We start from the raw sequence: 21,761 nt of genomic DNA, 5'->3' as shown, positions 1-21,761 counted from the left end.
TTGTTTTTCCCAGGACAGGTGATGCTTATAAAATGAGTAGATAAAGCTCAAAAACAAAAGCTGGTCATAATGCTGAGTTCCCAAGATGTAGTTTTGGTTAAATGGGTGATGAGTTAGAAACTTGAATCAGCTGGAAAGTTTTAAAAGAAATAGAATATTGTAATTTCTGTTCCTCATTTACATGCCATTAAATCTCTACCCTAGACCTGTCTGCCTGACAGATTGAGGTGACCCATGCATCACTTCCTAGAAATTGAATAAGTATGAAGGAGGATTTCTGAGGAGAAACTGTAGAAATTGTCTTTGTGTAGCCAGGCATGCTATTCTTTTATTTCCCTAGTGCCACAAAGGTATTTAAAAAAAAAACCTCACCTTGGGGCACTTAAGATAAAGTATCACAATTTGGTTTAGATTGACTTCATTGGCTTCCTTGCACAGCCCCACGTTAATTTTTCAGCCAGGCTATAAAGAGTTATCAGAACTAGCCTGCAGATTCAAAGGGTTTCTATTGATATTGGGTCAACAGATTAACAATTGTAGCAATTCATAAAGATGAGAAAGACTGCAGATGCTGGAAATACAAAGCAACACACATAAAATGCTGGAGAAACTCAGCAGGTCAGGCACTATCAATAGCAATGAATAAACAGTCGAAGTTTTGAGGCTAAGGCCTTTGGTCAAAAACTTAGGTGTTTTGTATTGCCAGATTAGAAGTGATAATGATCAGCCCTTTGGGCTTATAATTGGACATTGACATTCATAATTTGCATAAGGTGGTCAGTATGATGGCCAGACTGAGTAAAATAAGCAGTGCTTTCTGCTCCTCTACCCCTCCCTGAGAATTCAGAATCAGAATTAGTTTTAATATCATTGGCATATGTCATGAAATTTGTTAACGTTTCAGCAACAGTACAATGCAATACATAATAATAGAGAAAAACTGTGAATTACAGTATGTATATAATAAATTGTTAAATAAGTAGTACAAAAATAGAAATAAAAAGTAGTGAGGAGGATTCATGGGTTCAATGTCCATTCAGAAATCGGTTGACAGATGGGAGAAAACTATTCCTGAATCATTGAGTGTGTGCCTTCATTCTTCTGTACCTCCTTCCTGATTGTAGCAAGGAGAATAAGGAATGACCTGGATGAGAGGGATGCTTATTGATGGATGAGGCATCACTTCTTGAAGACATACTGGATACTAGGGAAGCTACTGCTCATGGTGGAACTGACTAAGTTTACAACTCTCTGCAGCTTACGAGGGGTGATTGATAAGTTCGTGGCCTAAGGTAGAAGAAGTCAGTTTTAGAAAATCTAGCACGGGCTGGCTGGTGACGCAACAACATCGGCACTGGACCCGGGCGCAGAGGTTCCCGGGTTCGAAACTAGTCGGGTCCACCCCCGAGTATGCTTTCCATCCGCAACTCGACCTCGTAAAACAAAGGGGAAATACTGCGAAAATGTCTGTGTGAGGAGTGGCGTGCCACACAGTATCTCCCTTGCTCCGCACCTTGTAAAAAGCCATGAAAAAGACATCATCATGGACACGCAGATGCACACGCACAGACTCGCACACACCAATAAAAAGAAAAACTAGCACATTTATTTTTCAATATAATCCCCTCTTACATTTACACACTTAGTCCAGCGGTCGTGGAGCATACGGATCCCTTCTTTGTAGAAGTTGGCATCTTGGACCTCCAGAAAGTGGTCCACAGCATGGGGTGATTGATAGGTTTGTGGCCTAAGGTAGAAGGAGATGAGTTTTTAACTTCAGACTTTCTGCATTTTCACTCAAAGAGTTGAACTGCACGTGTATGTAACAAGAGCTGTATAACTCATCTCCTTCTACCTTAGGCCACGAACCTATCAATCACTCCTGCTGTGGACCACTTTCTGGAGGTCCAAGATGCCGACTTCTACAAAGAAGGGCGTATGCTCCACGACCGCTGGACTAAGTGTGTAAATGTAGGAGGGGACTATGGTGAAGAGTAAATCTGCTAGCTTTTCTAAAATCAACTCCTACCTTAGGCCATGAACGTATCAATCACCCCTCGTACTTCGATCCTGTGCAACAGCGCTCCCCCCCACCCATACCAGACGCTGATGCAGCCAGTTAAAATGTTTTTCATGGTACAGCTGTAGAAATTTGCGACTGTCTTTGGTGGTATACCAAATCTTCTCAAACTCTTCATGTGATCTGTTGTTGTGCTGTCTTTGTAGCTGGGTCACTATGTGGGTTCAAGTTAGATCCTCAGAGGTGTTGATAGCCAGGAATTTGAAATTGCTCACTCTTTTCACTTCTGATCCCTCGATGAAGACTGGCGTGTGTTCCTTCGTCTTACCCTTTTTGAAGTCCACAATCAGTTCTTTGGTCTTACTGATGTTGAATGCAAAATTGTGCTGCATCACCACTCAACCAGCTGATATATCTCACTCCTATACACCCTCTCATCACCACCTGGCATTCTGCCAACAATGGTTGTATCTTCAGCAAATTTATAAATGGCATTTGAGCTGTGCCTAGCCACACAGTCATGGATGTATAGAGAGTAGAGCAGTGGGCTAAGCACATATCCCTGAGGTGCACCAGTGTTGATAGTCAGCAAAGTGGAGATGTTGTTTCAGAGCCACACAGATTGTGGTCTTCTGGTTAGGAAGTTGAGGATCTAGTTGCAGAGGGAGGTGCAAGAGGTCCAGAATTTGGAGCTTTTCAATCAGAACTGTAGGAATGTTATATTAAATACTGAGCTGTAGTCAATAAGCAGCACCCTGACATAGGTGTTTGTGATGTCCAGGTGATTCTACCTGTCTGTTGTGAATAGAGACGGTCCAAACTATGCAGGGGGATAACAGAATGACACATTAAAACTCTGGCTTCTCTTTTCCAGACAAATCCTGGCTGATCTACAGACATTCTTCCATGCATGCCAATTTAGTTTGCACTTTAAGATTATTGACAAGCAATAAATTTGCCCTTTTATATTGTTGCCTTGTAATCCTTTAGACCATAAGACATAGGAGGAGAATTAGGCCATCTGGCCCATCGAGTCTACTCTGCCATTCAATTATGGCTGATCCTTTTTTTCTATTTCCTCCTCAACCCCAGTTCCCGGCCTTCTCCCCATAACCTTTGATGCCATGTCCAATCAAGAAACTATCAGTCTCTGCTTTAAATACACCCAGCAACCTGGACTCCACAGCTGCATGTGGCAGCAAATTCCACAAATTCACCACCCGTTGGCTAAAGAAAATTCTCCGCATCTCTGTTTTGAAAGGGCACCCCACTATCCTGAGGCTGTGCCCTCTAGTCCTGGACTCTCCCACCATGGGAAACATCCATTCCACGTCTACTCTGTCTAGGCCTTTCAACATTCAAAAGGTTTCAATGAGATCCTCCCTCATCCCTTCTGAATTCCAGTGAGTACAGACCCAGAGCCATCAAACGTTCCTCGTATGATAACCCATTCATTCCTGGAATCATCCTTGTGAGCCTCCTCTGGACCCTCTCCAATGCCAGCACATCTTTTCTAAGATGAAGGGCCCAAAGCTGTTCACAATACTCAAGATGAGGCCTCACCAGTGCTATAAAGCCTCAGCATCACATCCTTGCTCTTGTATTCTAGACCTCTTGAAATTAATGCTAACATGGCGTTTGCCTTCCTCACCACCAACTCAACCTGCAAGTTAACCTTCAGGGTGTACTGCACAATGACTCCCAAGTCCCTCTGTATCTGGGATTCCTGGATTTTCTCCCCGTTTAGAAAATAGTCCGCACATTTATTTCTACCACCAAAGTGCATGACCGTGCATTTTCTAAAATTGTATTTTATTTGCCACTTCCTTGGCCATTCTCCTATGTTTCCTCAACACTACCTGCCCCTCTACCAGCCTTCATACCATCTGCAAACTTGGCTCCAAAGTAATCTGTTCCATCATCTAAATCACTTATATACAGCATAAAAAGAAGTGGCCCCAACACCAACCCCTGTGGAACACCACTAGTGACTAGCTGCCAACCAGAAAAGAATCCTTTTATTCCCTCTTGCAGCCTCCTACCAATCAGCCAATGCTCTAATCATGTTAGTAACTTTCCTGTAATACCATGGGCGCTTAACTTAGTAAGCAGCCTCATGTGTGCTACCTTGTCAAAGGCCTTCTGAAAGTCCAAATATACAACATCCGCTGCATCCCCTTTATCTATCCTACTTTTATTTAAGGGTGGGGGAGATTGGACTGTTTGCCTTGAGGGTCCAAACAACAAGTCTTGCTGTCTTACTTTACCTGATGTGTAGATTACCTATTTATTTAATCAGTGATCAGTACTATTTCTCCCCAGTTCACTTATCATTCAGGTAACAATTATCTTTAATGTATAGTTACCAAACTTTATGCCAATCAAAATGTTTTCTAATTTGCTTTCAAAAAACTCATTAGGGGCTTGAGGGACTTTGGTGATGCTGAACCAGTTTTCGAGACTGTTGGTAGTTACTCAAAATACCAGTACACTTCCAATGGTTAAGTGATGTTACACAGTGCTATAATAAACTTTACAGTGAAGCAGGTGAGTTTAAAAGCACAAGGAAACAAAACCCAGTGAGTTTAAGGGAGCATCGGAAAACGTGTCCCTGATAAGTTAAAAGTGAACGCGGGAAGCAGAGCCATATGCTGGACTATCAGGATTTCCACGTAGGTAGTAGGTAGTCAGAATTTACTATATTCAGCAAATATTCTCTACAGTTGAAGTGAGGAAGGCAAGATTTCCAGTTTCTCTGGTGTCTCTACATAATAAAAACATCTTTAAGCAACTATTAAGTAGCTGGAGGATGGCAACTTTAAATTGGTTCATTGTTGACTTTAGGCAATTATTAGGTACCATACAGTAAAAAAACAAAGAATCAGTTTCTTTTTTTGATATGCCAATATAAATATATGCAGGACTGTGAATGTGGGAATTGTTATCTATGATATTGGTGTACTACACCAAAGAGCAAAAACTTGCATAGTTCTACTTAGTTGAATGTCACAATATCAGGTGACATTCTGTTATGTTTATGATATAACTGCCATCTCTGCTTTTTCAAGTAGATACCCACTGCAATATATATGTATATGTTTTATGTATTTCTGATTGAGATGCATTTCTTAATGTGGGAATTGTCCAGTCTGTAACTGATTTTGTTCTCTAGGAATTGGTTCAATATCAAATGAGACATTGGATACAGTAAAAGGAAGTACAGAAGATGAAAATCTCAACCTAACAGATGAACCACCAAAAATCTCACTAATTACAGAGCGCATTGTAAACAGGCAAGAACTGCTGACAGTTGAACAACCGGCGATCTCACCTCCCTTACTCTTAAAACCTTATCTGCCAACACTGTGCCATGAAATCAACTTTGATGTTCTGAAATCTGGGGTAGCATATTTGAGTGGTAGGTACTTAATAATATCTTTCAATGCATACAGCACCAGCAATCATAGAATTAACTGCACAGACTTTTACCCAAAGCTGCAGCTGGATACAGTGGTATATTTTGCATTTGAGTATTATGGTGACATAGAACAAAAAAAATCAATTTGCTGCATGAACTCAGCAAGTTGAGCAACATCTTTGGAGAAAGGGAAATGAATTGAATTGATATTTCAAGTTAAAACTTTGTGTTAGCATATATGAAGAGGGAAGGTAGTCAGTATGAAGATGAGAGGGGAAGTAGTAAGACTACTTCCCCTTTCATCAGTAGATGATTGTGAACCAAGGAGGGGTAAAAGCTCAGGTGATTTCATTGTAATGACACATGCTGATTTGTTCCAAGTTTTGTGTGAAGTTGCAACTTGATAATACTGTAACTATTTTCATTATGGGTTTTACCACTGGAACACTTATGACTTTGTTATATAGATTAACTTTTGAAATTTATCATAGCAGAGGCAATGTAGCCTTGTGCACTGACTGCCTATTGCCCTTGTTACACTCTCTTTTGCTCCCTTATTCTTCATGTTGAAATGGTGATTTCTTTAGTTTGCCCAGTGGTAAGCAATAGCAAACCACCGTTGCTAGATACTAGGTTTCCTAGAATCTATTTGCTAAGAAAACCATGGTCAAACTCACAAAATGCATACATAACAACAGCGCCAAGAGGATCTTCAAGACAATTCTGAAGTTGCTTTGCTCGGTAGGGTTGATTCTGGTCAGCAGGGGATCCCCGACCGTCATCAAGTTACTGCTCATAAAATTCAAGTAACACAAAAAAAAATTATTGCCAATTGGAATGTAAAAACCCTATATCAAGCAGGAAGATTGGACAATGTGATAAATGAAATGGAAATACTGAAGATTAACATCATGGGAATTAGCGAAGTTTGTTGGATAGGTGCTGGAACATGTCAGAATAGAAATAAAACACTAATTTATTCTTGTGGAACATCCCATACTAATGGAGTAGGAATTCTTATGGATGAAAACATGGCAAAAAGTGTTTTAGGACATTGAGCAATATCAGAAAGAGTGTGCCTTGTTAGATTCAGAGGACAACCATTTGATTTAGCAATTATACAGGTATGTGCACCAACAACAGATGTAACAAATGAGAATATAGATAAATTCTATGAAGAGCTTGAACAAGCAAAGAATGGATGCAAATCTCGAGATATTGTTATTGTCATGGGAGATCTAAATGCTAAAGTAAGACAAGGTGCTGATGGAAATACCACAGGAAAATTTGGACTAGGGGAAAGAAATGAAAGAGGTGAGAAATGTGTAGAATGGTGCAAGATGAATAATCAGGTCATTATGAATACCTACTTTAAAAACCATCCAAGACACTTGTGGACCTGGAACAGTCCAGCTGATAACACTAGAAATTAAATTGACTTTATTACTGTAAACCAAAGAGTTAGAAACTCAGTGACTCAATGCAAAACGTATCCAGGTGCAGGCTGTAATAGTGACCATAACCCAGTACTATGTCATGTAAAAGTGAAACTTAAAAAAACTAAAGAAGCAAAAACCTGAACAATCCCTTGACTACTTGCAATTAATTAAAGAAGAAAACTTAAGACAAAAATTTACAATTGAAGTAAGGAATAGATTTCAAAGTCTAGAAATAGAATCTGTTGAAGATGATAGCAATCATGTAGAAATGAAATTTAACTCTCTAAAGGATGCCTTGGTAGAATCAGCAAAGTCAGTGATTCCTAAAAAAGAAAAAAGCACAAAGAGTAAATGGATGGCAGATGAAATCAAAAATCTAATGGAAGAAAGGAGACAGAAGAAAGCAGATTCTATAGAATATAAGTCCTTAGATAAAAAAAGTTAGAAGCTTATGTCAAAAAGCCAAAGAAGAATGGTTAAACCAGGAATGTGAGCAAGTAGAAGGAATCCCTATTACTGATCCAAAAAGGTTACGTCAACAAATCAAGAATATCATTGGCAAAAAGCTCCTCTGTTCTTCAGGTGGATGTTTGAAAGTAAAGGACGGTACCATTATCATGGAAAAAGATGAGATTATGAACAGATAGACTGAGTATTTTCAGGTATTGTTTGAAGAGATTGAGGCAAAAAAAAAAAACAGAAATTAAGGAAAACATTGAAGGTCCAAGTATTTTAAAATCTGAAGTTCGTAATGCAATAAATAAGGTGAAGAAAGGAAAGGCAGCAGGTCCTGATGAATTAGTAATAGAACAAATAATCGCCCCTGAAGATTATGGAATTGAAAAACTTACTGATTTAATCAATGACATTTATGAGACTGGAATAATACCAGAAGAGATGAAAGTATCAGTATTTATCACTCTTCCTAAGAAACCTGGAGCAATAGAATGTGAATTAAATAGGACCATAGTTTAATGAGTCATATCACCAAGATACTTCTAAGAATTTTGATGACAAGAGCTAAAAGTAAGATACAAGCTGAAATAGGTAAAGAACAATGTGGTTTTGTGAAAGACAAAGGTACAAGAAGCAATATTGATGTAAGGATACTATCAGAACGAGTTATTCAAGTGCAAAAAGATTTGTTTGTTTGTTTTATCAACTATACAAAAGTATTTGATAAAGTGAAGCACAATAAGTTATTTGAAATATTACAGAAAACTGTAGATCTAGATTCAAAAGACCTCTGCCTAATCAGAAATCTGTACTGGGAACAAACTGCTGCTGTAAGAATAAATGGAGAAGTGAGTCAGTATACGAAAATCAAGAGAGGCGTTAGACAAGGGTGTGTTTTCTCCCCTAATTTATTTAATATGTACAGTGAAACAATATTACAAAAAATAAGAGACATCTTGGGAATCAAAGTTGGTGGTGAAAACATCAATAATTTCATATACTGTATGTAGATGACACTGTTAATTGCAAGTACAGAGCAAGAACTACAAAACTTAATTGATATAATTGTTGAAGAAAGTGCAAAAATGGGTCTGTCTATCAGTTGCGAAAAGACAATGTATGGTGATATCCAAAAAAGGAGAATCCTGTCTGCAGGCTGAGAATAAACAGGGAAGACATAAAACAAGTACAGATCTTTTGCTACTTAGGAAGCTGGGTGACATCAGATGGCAGGTGCGACATGAACGTCAAAAGAAGAATAGGGGTGGCAAAAGGCACCTTTACGAGAATGAAGGGAATACTGACCAACACTAAACTAAGCATGACAACCCACCTCAGAGTACTGAAATGTTACATTTATCCAGTTATGTTATATGGCTCAGAATGTTGGACGATGTCTAGTAACATGAGGAAACGAATTGAAGCAGCAGAGGTGTGGTTTTTGAGGAGGATGCAAAGAATATCATGGACGAAACGAATATCTAAGGAGGATGTCATGAACAGAGCAAGCACAAAAAGAGAAATAATGTATGAGATCATGAAAAGGCAATGTAACTTCATTGGACATGTGATTAGGAAAGAGGAGTTAGAATGCACGGTAATTATGGGAAAGATTGAAGGGAAGAAAGCAAGAGGAAGACAAAGTCCAATGATGATGGAGACAGCAGCCAGAGGACTGGAAATGAATACCAACGAGTTGATCCACTTGACCTGAAACAGAAGTGTGTGGGCCATGGCAGTCAAAGCTCAAGCTGGGCACGGCACCTGATGATGATGATGATTCTTCATGTTCCTTTCCCATGGATGTTGCTTGCTTTCCCATGCAATTAGATGTTCTTTAATTTATCCTTCAGGTTTTCTTAGAGTTAAAGAATGTGTAAAAGAGCTCAAAATGTTATGATCTACGGAAATAGCAGACCAGGTCACTTATAACCATTATTTGAAGTATACATTTTCTTCAAAGATAGATGTACAGATTGATTTTTTGGAACAAAGTAATTTTGAGATGATTGTCAGATCCTTTGTATTTTTAAAGATATTCCAAGTATTCGCATAATGCTTTATTTTGTTTCAGGAGCCAGAGATAGATCTGGTCGTGCAGTGGTAATAGTAACAACGAGGAATACCGTTTGGCTGAATCCATATTGCAACGTACCTGAACTTGTGCGTCTCCTTGTCTACTTTTATGGTCTTCCCAGGTATTCAAACAGTTTTCTTGGTATTGCACTGCAGTAATTGAATGTTTGTGTGTGTGTGTGCGTATGTATATATATACACACACACACATACACACACACACACACACACACACACACACACTTTTTTTAAATAATTAAATTAAAAATAGTAGTGCAAAAGCAAATAATAACAGTAGTGCTCATGGGTTCAATGTCCATTTAGAAGTCGGATGGCAGAGGGGAAGAAGCTGTTCCTGACTCACTAAGTGTGTGCCTCCAGGCATCTGTATCTCCTTCCCGACAGTAACAATGAGAAGAGGGCATGTCTTGGGTGATGGGGTTCCTTAATAACGGATGCTGCCTTTCTGAGGCATTGCTCTTTGAAGATGTCTTGAATACTATGGAGGCTAGTGCCCATGATGAAGCTAACTAATTTTACAACTTTTTGTAGCTACTTTCGATCCTGTGCAATAGCCCCACGCGCCCCCCCCATACCAAACAGTGATGCTGCCTGTCAGATTGCTCTCCGCGGTACATCTGTGGAAGTTTTTAAGTGTTTTAGGTGACAAACTAAACATCCTCAGACTCCTGCTAATGAAATATAGCCATTGTCTTGCGGCCTTTGTATATCTATTTTTATTTCATGTTATACTGGTGCACATTATTTGGCCTCTCTCAAAATGATGGTGTGAAATTGTGAAAAGCTTCCTAAGGTCATTATATAGAACATAGAAATATACAGCACATTACATACCTTTCAGCCCACAATGTTGTGCTGACTATGAAACTGCCTAGAATTACCTACTGTAGAGGCCTTTATTTTTCTAAGCTCGTGTACCTATCTAAGAGTCTCTTCAAAGACCCTATTGTATCTGCCTCCACCACCTTTGCTGACAGTGCATTACATGTACCCATCACTCTCTGTGTGAAAAGCTTACCCATGACATCCCCTCTATACCTATTTATAAGCATTGAAAACTATGCTCCTTTGTGTTAGCCACTTTATCCCTGGAAAAAAGCCTCTGGCTATCCACACGATCAGTGCTTCTCGTCATCTTATACACTTCTATCACATCACCTCTCATCCTCCGTTGCCCTAAGGAGAAAATGCCAAGGTTACTCAACCTATTCTCATAAGGCACGCTCTCCAATCCAGGCAACATCCTTGTAAGTATCCTCTGCACTCTTTCTATAGTATCCACATCCTTCTTGTAGTGAGGTGACCAGAACTCAACACGGTCCTCCAAATGGGGTCTGACCAAGGTTTTATATAGCTGTAACATTACCTCATGGTGCTTGAACTCAATCCCATGGTTGATGAATACCTACACACCATATGCTTTCTTAACAACACTGTCAATCTGCGCAGCAGCTTTGAGTGTCCTATGGACATGGACCTCAAGATCTCTCTGATCCTCCACACTGCCAAGAGTCTTACCATTAATAATATATTCTGTCTTCAAATTTGACCTACCAAAATGAACCACTTCACACTTATCTGGGTTGAACTCCATCTATGACCTCTCAGCCCAGTTCTGCATCCTATCGATGTCCCGCTGTAACCTCTGACAACTCTTCAGACTATCCACAACACCCCCAACCTTTGTGTCATCAGCAGACGTACTAACCCACCCTTCTACTTCTTCATCCAGGTCATTTATAAAAATCAAAAAGAGGAGGCTTCCCAGAACAAATCCCTACGGAACACCACTGGTCACTGACCTCCATGCAGAATACGAACCATCTACAACCATCCTTTGCCTTCTGTGGGCAAGCCAGTTCTGGATCCACAAAACAAGGTCTCCTTGGATCCCATGCCTCCTTACTTTTTGAAGGAGCCTTGCATGGGGAACCTTATCAAATGCCTTAATAAAATCTATATACACTACATCCACTACTCTACCTTCATCAATGTGTTTAGTTACATGCTCAAATATTAAATCAGGCTCGTAAGGCACACGTTGCTCTTACAAAGCCATGCTGACTATCGCTAATCAGATTATGTCTCTCCAAATGCTCATAAATCCTGCCTCTCAGGATTTTCTCCAACAACTTTCCCACCACTGAAGTATGATTCACTGGTCTATAATTTCCTGGGTTATCTCTACTCCCTTTTTTTTGAACAAAGGAACAACATTTTCAACCCTCCAATCCTCTGCCACTTCTCCCGTCCCTATTGATGATGCAAAGATCATCGCCAGAGGCTCAGCAATCTCCTCCCTTGCTTCCCACAGTAGACTGGGGTATATCTCATCCGGTTCCAGCGACTTATCTAACCTAATGCTTTTCAACAGCTCCAGCACATCCACTTTCTTTACGTCTATATGCTCAAGTGTTTCAGTCCACTATAAGTCATCTCCACAATTGCCAAGGTCCTTTTCCCTGGAGAATACTGAAGCAAAGTATTCATTAGGTACCTCCGCTACCTCCTCTGACTCCATGCACACATTTCCACTATTGCACCTGTTTGGCCCTATTCTCACACACTCATCCTTTTGCTCTTCACATACTTGTAGAATGCCTTGGGGTTTTCCTTAATCCTGCTTCTCATGGCCCCTTCTAGCTCTCCTAGTTTCATTCTTAAGCAGAATGCCATGCAAATGTTCCCTGAACATTTGCCACTCGTTTTCCTGAGAACATCTGCTTCAATTTATGTTCCCAAGTTCCTGCCTAATAGCATTGTATTTCCCCCTACCTCAATTAAATGTTTTCCCAAATTGTCTGCTGCTATCGCTCTCCAGCTCTCTGGTAAAAGGGTCAGAGTTTTGATCACTACCTCCAAAAATGCTCTCCCACTGAGACATCTGACACCTGACCAGGTTCGTTTCCCAATACCAGATCAAGTACAGCCTCTTCTCTAGTTGGCTTATCTACGTATTGTGTCGGAACTTCCCTGAACACACCTAACAAACTCCACCTCATCTAAACCCCTTGCTCTAAGAAGATGACAGTCAATATTAGGATTGTTAAAATCTTCCATCACAACAACCTTATTATTGCACATTCTAGAATCTGCCTCCCTATAGATGTTTGTTAATGTTGTCAACAAAGTAATCTGTTAATATGGGTAAAGCTTTTATATCATTTACTATTTTTGCTTCATGTTTCAGACAAGAAACCCAGAGTGCAGGACTGACCATTTTAGTGGATGCACGGCGTTGCTCCCCTGTGTCAGCATTATTTAAAGCTTTCAGTATCTTGCAGGTGATGAATTTTAAATTTGTAATTTGTTAAATCTTGAAAAGTGCCCAGTTTCTAAATCTTTGTTCTGTTTTTTTGTAGTATTTAAATTAGTTTTAGGTTACGGATTGTACAATAGAAATATGTCAAGCAATTAACCAAAGCTCTTTCTAAAAATATCCAGTTTTAGCCACTTTAATCTAACGTTAAACATGTACAGAATACCAATATTTTGTATAACCCAATGGTAGAGGCTGTGCCTTGTAGGCACAAGTGGATCAAAAGAAAGTACTTTGCATTTGTATTCCCCTTACAAGGAAATTAAAAGCTTGCACCTTTGTCTTAGGTATTGATATGCAATTAGGAGAAATTTTGAATCTATACAACTTGTAGGAGCTTTTGCCCTTTGCAAAATAGGTTTATAAAATTCAGGGTGAATTCTTCACAACTATTTTGAATCGTCTGTGGTGGACTTGATTGATGCTGGCTGTGGCCAAAAGATTGAAATAGCTGAGTGCCCATGGTTCATTAACGTTGAAGTCCCAGGACAACATTAACTATAATTTTTTAAAAATATATACAGTATATAGCTATGCGAATATTGCTCTGAGCAGGAAGTTTTTACAAACCCAGAAAACTGTGCGACACTTTAAATGTTTGTTTTTGTAATATACACATCAAACAAACATAAATCACAGTTCACAACACAGGTAAATGATGTCAGGCGGACAAAAATAACTGACAGGCACAATGGCAAAAGTAAAATATTTTGACTAGACAGTGTCACTGTTCATTGGGCCAGTGGTTTATTAACAATAAGCTACTGACTTCTGTTTATTGTTACAATTTGTAAGTGTTGTAACTTGAAACATTGACAATATTTGCTTGTTACATACACCTGTTAGGGTGCATTCTCCAGTTACTTTATAAGATAACCATAGCCTTCAGCGAGGAGCCAATGTCATCAGGTGGCTCCCAACCTTCACAGAGTGTTTCGACCCTTAACCACGATACTCTCCAGTTGGTGGGCTGGCAGTGGTGGCCAAATCACTGCCCATCTGCTCCTGGCTTCCAGCTCCCCTCCTCTTGCCTACTCCAAATCCAACAATAAATACATTGAAGCTCTAAAATGTTTCAAAGTAAAGTTTGTGGTCCACTTATTATTTAGATAAAATATGGATTATATTAATTAACACATATTTACAGGGTAGTTCATGATAGATTTCGAAGTTCAAAGTACATATATGTCACCATATACAAGGCTGAGATTCATTTTCTTACAGGCATACTCAATAAAATCGTATTAGAATAATAACCATAAACACAAGAAAGTCTGCAGATGCTAGAAATCCAAAACAACACGTGCAAAATGCTGGAGGAACGCAGCAGGTCGGGCAGCATCCATGGAAATGAATAAGCAGTCAACGTTTCAGGCCCAGACAAGACCATAATAGAATCAATGAAAGACTGCACCAACTTGGGCGTTCAATCAGTGTGCAAAAGACAACAAACTGTGCAAGTCCATAGGTTGTGGGAACATTTCAATGATAGGGCGAGTGAAGTTATCCTCTATGGTTCAAAAGCCTGACGGTTTTGGGATAATAACTGGTCCTGAACCTGGTGGTGTGAGTCCTGAAGCTCATGTACCACTTTCTTGATGGCAGAAATGAGATGAGAGTATGTCTGGGCTAGTGGGGGTCCGTGATGATGAATATTACTTTTCTGTGACAACACTTCATGTAGATGTGCTTGATGGTGGGGAGCGCTTTACCCACGATGGACTGGGCCATATCCACTAATTTTTGTAGAATTTTCTGTTCAGGTCATTGGTGTTTCCATACACAGCAGTGATGTAGCCAGTTAATTTACTCTCCACTACGCATCTGTAGAAGTTTGTCAAAGTTTTAGATGTCATGCTGAATATTTGCAAACTCCCGTGGAATAGTGGTGCTGCTGTGCTTCTTTGTAATTGCACTTGTGTGCTGGACCCAGCACAATTCCTCTGAAATAACAACACAGAGGAATTTAAAGTTGCTGACCCTCTCTCCCTTTGATCCTCCAATGAAGTCTGGCTCATGGACCTCTGGTTTCTTTCTCCTGAAGTCAATAATCAGCTCCTTGGTCTTGCTGGCATTGAGTAAGAATAATTTCAAAATTATATTTGCATTACCCTATATAAAAGGAAATTCCAGCTATGCAGCAATTTTAACATTCCGTTACTGCATGGCCGCACACTTGCCTAGCTTAGAGGGAACTGCGATCTCAGGTTAGGCGAACCTTTTGCAAGACCAAGCCTTGCAGAAGCATTTCATTTCATATACGCAAGGAAACACAAATCTAATCTGTTCTTATCACTTAACCTTTTAGTCTCTGCAACATTCTGGATATAGGAATGATATTGAAGAACATTTTATTCAGAGGGTGCATTGAACTTTTGTAAAACAAAATACAAAGTGAAGTAAGACAATTATGAATGAGCACAAAACTCCAGAAAACATTTTTGATGAAAGATATTCAAAGAAGTAAGCTAACATGTTTTCAATATTATAACCTGTTTTGGAGGTAACTATTTGTTACTCTAATAGTGATGAGTTCTAATAGTGATATGCAGTAAAAACAAAATTATACAACAAAAATGTTAGAATGTTTTCCATTAAGATAATTGGAGCATGTAATATTAAGTCCTTTTAAACAGATAAGTGCTTGAAAAAGGAGGGAGCAGACAGTTTGTTAGAAGGATTAGAATGAGTAGTTTTAAGTAAAGCGAAATTACGGAATCCCGAATTTCTTTTGTCTTGTTCCTTTGTGAGACTTTTTATGTTTTAGTGTGTAAGTGTGATAGATCTTTTCAAATATGAAGTTAACTAGCGTAGTCTGCTAATTATTTAGAATGCAGTGCTATCAATATTTTGCAAAAAAAATATTTTAGCTCCGCAATAAATTGGTGTAACTGCACTTGGTAAAATATTAATGAATTACATAAGCAATGAAGTTCCAAAGTGTCATTCATGTTTTGTACTATGTCAATGAATCACTAGACTTGTAAGATAAAATGTTAAGTGACCATACATAGCTGCTGCTGAGAACTTTCTTGTTAGGGCCATATCATATAGTTATATTAATTCTGTCAACTTTCAAGAAATTGATTATTTATATAATTTATTAGGTGGCAAACACATAGCTGTGCTGTGTTTTAGAAACTTCTCAACATTTACACTTTTTGACATCAAAAAAAAAGTTTCATGGGGATGATAGAAATTTCCCTGCTTCTTCAATAATGTGAAGAGGGCAGAAAATATTTGGAGCATTTTTTTTGCAGAGATATTTCATTGGGAATTGAGATTATTTTACTTCTCCTCACTATAAGTGTCAGTATAAGCTTTCGTGAACACCTGCACTCAGTATTTGGGTTCCCTTTGAATCTTTTCTATGAGCTTAGATTTATATTTCTCAAAATTATTGCTTCACACTTGAAATTAATTTTCTAAATAGTGGACAATTGCATGATATCAAGGACTTCTTTTAAAGTGAACATAATTGCATCTCATCCAGAAGATATTAACACTGAACTTCTCCTTCAGTATTTGATAGAGGTGACACCCTTAGTTTTAATGCTGAACTATATATAATTATATGTAACTATACATAGTTCATTTTATATATAATAAAATGCTTTATAATGGCTTTGTGTACAAGTTTATGTTGTTAAGGGCTTCACAGTGTTAGTGAAACAAAGTGAAAGTTATTTAAGTAATTCTTTTTCTGTCATTGACTCTTATAAACCAAAGTGTTTGATAGCAATTGTCTTAAAGAAGGATTTGTATTCAGCTTAGTCGTCTTGGTGTCATTTGAGGATACTTTAAAGTACTGTTTGGCCAATGAGGTTCATTTTTGTAGGACACATGGCAGCCAATCTGTGCACAACATTTTCCCAGAAATAATAATTTTAGAAAGGTTGACTAAAGGATTAATTACATGTAACACTGTGAATGACTGGCTTGCTTTTCTTTGAAATAGTTTCTTGGGAACTTTATGCTCACCTGATAATGTAAACATGATTTCTATATAACATTGTATTTGAGTTAATGACACCTTTAAAACCATGCTACTTACTGTATTCCACAGGAGCATCAGCCTGAATTTATGTGCTGAAATGTATATCATCCTTTACAAAAAACTTTTGAAAAAACTATTGAAACAAATTGAAGAATGCACATCCGCTACGTTACATTGAATATGTTTCATACTTCTTTACAGGACACAATTCCCAACTGCGTCCATATTGTTTTGCTGCTGGTTGAACGAGACCATGTATTCCGCTTTGAGAAACCAACTTCCATGCAGGTATATATAATATCAAAAATGTTCATTAATAAATATTATTGAGATTTGATTTATGTCCCCATCGAAAGTAAAATAGGCCCATAATGATATGCCAACCATACAGTTGCATCATGAAATTGAGATATGGACCAAGGAATTCTTGGAAAGTAGTTTTGCAAATCCTTAAAAATGGCAGGATATATCAATGAAACAGTTTTTAAAAAGAATGTAATCCAGAATGCTTTGCTTTATTATGTAAATTAGAGAACATGGGCACAGGGATGTGACTCTAAAGCTGTATACATTCCCAGCTTCCTTTGGAACATGGGAAACTAATTTGAATTCTATAAAATTATTATAAGCCTAGATAGAATAAAGTGTGATTGCTTATTTCACCTCATAAAGAAGTCCAAAACTAGGGCAACATAGATTTAAAGTAGCTGGTCAAAGAATTAGAGAGAAAAAATTATTTTTGTTTTGTATAGGGGTCAGGAGCTCTTTGCCTTTAGGAGTGATAGAGACAACAACCCTCAACATATTTAAACATTATTTGATGTATACTTGAGGCATCCTAACCTGCCATCCAACAGAACTAATGCAGGAGGTTTGGATGAGATTTACCTTTATAAACTGGCTAATTACCATCCTGTGTCCTAAATTTTCTGTTGTTCTGTGATTCTCAAATAAAACATGTATTACCCTCTGTTTAACTCATCAGTAGTTTGAATTCCAGTTTTAATTGATGAAAGTCATAGTCGTAGTCATACTTTATTGATCCCGGAGGAAATTGGTTTTCGTTACAGTTGCACCATAAATAATAAATAGTAATAGAACCATAAATAGTTAAATAGTAATATGTAAATTATGCCAGTAAATTATGAAATAAGTCCAGGACCAGCCTATCGGCTCAGGGTGTCTGACCCTCCAAGGGAGGAGTTGTAAAGTTTGATGGCCACAGGCAGGAATAACTTCCTATGATACTCTGTGTTGCATCTCAGTGGAATGAGTCTCTGGCTGAATGTACTTCTGTGCCCACCCAGTACATTATGTAGTGGATGGGAGACATTGACAAAAATGGCATGCAACTTAGACAGCATCCTCTTTTCAGACACCACCGTGAGAGAGTCCAGTTCCATCCCCACAACATCACTGGCCTTACAAATGAGTTTGTTGATTCTGTTGGTGTCTGCTACCCTCAGCCTGCTGCCCCAGCACACAACAGCAAACATGATGGCACTGGCCACCACAGACTTGTAGAACATCTTCAGCATCGTCCGGCAGATGTTAAAGGACCTCAGTCTCCTCAGGAAATAGAGACAGCTCTGACCCTTCTTGTAGACAGCCTCAGTGTTCTTTGACCAGTCCAGTTTATTGTTAATTCGTATCCCCAGGTATTTAATCCTCCACCATGTCCACACTGACCCCCTGGATGGAAACAGAGGTCACCAGTACCTTAGCTCTCCTCAAGTCTACCACCAGCTCCTTAGTCTTTTTCACATTAAGCTGCAGATAATTCTGCTCACACCATGTGACAAAGTTTCCTACCGTAGCCCTGTACTCAGGCATATGTATTTGGGGAAAGATAACAAATAATATGTATAAATAATCTGTGGAAAAATGTAAAATCATTAATCTTGTTAAATTAACCTAGTTAAATAGATCTGCTGCCTCTGACATTGTTGATCCACGTTAGCTTCACCTTTCCCCTAACTCTTTAATTTTCATAGCTTCCTTCAGTTCTGGATGTTGTCTTAGTTTTTATATGACCTTGTTGGGGAGCGCAATGTTGCTGCTGATTTCACAACAAGCCCACCAAATATGAGTTGATACTGTCTTTTTAACTATTATTTGTTCATGTCCTGACTGGTGAATATCTTGAAAATCCTGTAAACCAGGTACCTTCAATACAAAAATGCACATCAGCAGCTAGCCTTCAAACACTTGTTACACAGGAGTATAAATATCCTTTTTAAATCAACCTCATCATCATGAAACCTATCCACTTAGGTTTAGTCCTCATGCAGCATCTCGCCGACAACCGTTTATAGATATACAGAGCACTAAAATGGTCACATTAAGTTTTCCATTAAATAAAGCAGTATTAATTGCATAGTTTATCATATCGGGAATATCCTAAACTCTATATCCCGTATTATGCTGAAATTATTCTGCAAATTCTAATTATAAATCATTCTATAATGATTTTCTTTGCACAAAAAGATCAAAAATAATGCATAGAAGTAATGATAACGACATAGCAATGTTCTTGCCAAAGTAAATAGGTACCTTAAAATGGTTAATCTCTATTCACTGGTGTGGATTTATTGGCCAATATCCTGTCATCTGAAACCATTGAGGAAAAACTACTCTCCAGCAGGTTGCTATTGTTGCCTGTGACTTTTACTGACCCATCTATTCCCACGCTTTCCTCACTTGTGGGTAAAGTATCTGGCCTCAGCCCAATACCTCACTCGACTAGTAATTTACAACATGAGAATTCACAGCATAAATCGCACCTTTGAAGCATGTTGGTATTCTTATGCTCCAAACTATCACATTGTCCTATGATCTTTATGACAATTTCTTTCAATCAAATGAAAGGAATTGTTTCACTACTTTTATTTATGTTACTGAAATAAGCTTTTAAACAAATTCCTGTTAAATAAAATCTCTTTTTTTCTGTGCAGTTTGAAACTCTGACTTCATTGAAGTCACTACATAAACACATAGAAAGCAATCAGCTGCCACCAGAACTTGATGGAACTTTCCCCTACTGTCACAGTAGCTGGGTTTGCTTTCGTATGGTGAGTACCAGTTGAGTACATTATTTGATGCAAATTAGATGCTGAATGGAACCACCAAATTAAGATGAGTTTACAATGTAATTAAACAGCCGAGACTTAAGGGAAAAAAATACATGAACCATTTGACACACCTTATGATTAGTGGTGTCTGTTCATTGTTGACAGCAGACATAGCTTCACCATGAAGTAAGACAAGTGGAAATCAAAACTGTACTCAGTAATTTAGATTCAATACTGTACTCAGATTCTGCAAATGCAGACAATTGAAGATAGAAAAATACCTTGCATGTTAAGTCCTATCAAATTATGAAGATAGTGTGATAAAAGAAGTTTGACTGGCCATTGTACAGTATCTGAGGGGTTGGATTCAATTCCTGCACATTCAGCAACTGTGCATTAACAAAAAAAAATACTATTGGTGCAAATGCTGAAATAACTTTTCTGGACAAACAAAAGGACATGCAGTGGCATGCAGAAGTTTGGGCACCCCGGTCAAAGTTTCTGTTACTGTGAATAGCTAAGTGAGTAAAAGATGATCTGATTTCCAAAACGCATAAGGTTAAAGATGACACATTCCTTTAATATTTTAAGCAAGATTACTTTTTTATTTCCATCTTTTACAGTTTCAAAATAACAAAAAAGGAAAAGGGCCCAAAGCAAAAGTTTGGGCACCCTGCATGGTCAGTACTTAGTAACACCCCCTTTGGCAAGTATCACAGCTTGTAATCACTTTCTGTAGCCAGCTAAGAGTCTTTCAATTCTTGTTTGGGAGATTTTTGCCCATTCTTCCTTGCAAAAGGCTTCTAGTTCTGTGAGATTCATGCACTGCTCTTTTGAGGTCTATCCACAGATTTTCGATGATGATTAGGTCGGGGGACTGTGAGGGCCATGGCAAAGCTTTCAGCTTGCGCCTCTTGAGGTAGTCCATTGTGGATTTTGAGGTGTGTTTAGGATCATTATCCTGTTGTAGAAACCTCCCAGTTTCTATAACTACATGGTATAACTATAACAAATATTACCAGGATCCTTTTTTGATCTTTTAAGAGACTCTTGGATAGGTATATGGAGCTTAGAAAAATAGAGGACTATGGATAACCGGAGGTATTTTCTAAAGTAAGTCCATGTTCGGCACAGCATTGTGGGCCGAAAGGCCTGTATTGTGTTGTAGCATTTCTATGTTCTATAAACATTGCGATTTGTTGTTGATGCCTTACATACTTACTTCAAAGAGAATGATGACACAAAGGTTGGGAGTGTTGTGGATAGTGTGGAGGGCTGTCAGAGGTTACAGCAGGACATTGATAGGATGCAAAACTGGGCTGAGAAGTGGCAGATGGAATTCAACTCAGATAAGTGTGAAGTGGTTCATTTTGGTAGGCCAAATATGATGGCAGAATATACCATTAATGGCAAGACTCTTGGCAGTGTAGAGGATCAGAGGGATTTTGGGGTCCGAGTCTATAAGACACTCAAAGCTGCTAGACAGGTTGACTCTGTGGTTAAGAAGGCATATGGTGCATTGGCCTTCATCAATTGTGGGATTGAGTTTTGGAGCCAAGAGGTGATGTTGCAGCTATATAGGACCCTGGTCAGACTGCACTTGGAGTACTGTGCTCAGTTCTGGTTGCCTCACTACAGGAAGAATGTGGAAGCCATAGAAGGGGTGCAGAGGAGATTTACAAGGATGTTGCCTGGATTGGGGAGCATGCCTTATGAGAATAGGTTGAGTGAACTCAGCCTTTTCTCCTTGGAGTGACGGAGGATGAGAGGTGACCTGATAGGGGTGTACAAGATAATGAGAAGCATTGGTCATGTGGATAGTCAGAGGCTTTTTCCCAGGGCTGAAATGGCTGGCACGAGAGGGCATAGTTTTAAGGTGCTTGGAAAGTAGATACAGAGGTTGTCAGGGGTAAGTTTTTTACACAGAGAGTGATGAGTGCGTGG

The 21,761-nt window shown here is 38.7% G+C and overlaps 1 protein-coding gene across 1 annotated transcript in view; it reads left to right on the top strand.

Annotated features, from left to right (window-relative positions):
• Positions 1-21,761, top strand: part of plekhg4 (pleckstrin homology domain containing, family G (with RhoGef domain) member 4) — a 172,797-nt gene that overhangs the window by 30,196 nt on the left and 120,840 nt on the right. The window contains exons 4-8 of the mRNA XM_072279420.1: positions 5,193-5,438; positions 9,408-9,531; positions 12,621-12,714; positions 16,948-17,034; positions 19,701-19,817. Of these exons, the coding sequence (XP_072135521.1) occupies positions 5,193-5,438; positions 9,408-9,531; positions 12,621-12,714; positions 16,948-17,034; positions 19,701-19,817 (668 nt within the window). The remainder of the gene's footprint in view (positions 1-5,192; positions 5,439-9,407; positions 9,532-12,620; positions 12,715-16,947; positions 17,035-19,700; positions 19,818-21,761) is intronic.

This window comes from Mobula birostris, chromosome 15 (assembly GCF_030028105.1).
Source record: "Mobula birostris isolate sMobBir1 chromosome 15, sMobBir1.hap1, whole genome shotgun sequence".
Classification (NCBI taxonomy): Eukaryota; Metazoa; Chordata; class Chondrichthyes; order Myliobatiformes; family Myliobatidae; genus Mobula; species Mobula birostris.
Note: the sequence above shows the minus strand (reverse complement) of the source record. Positions and strands in the feature narration are given on the sequence as shown.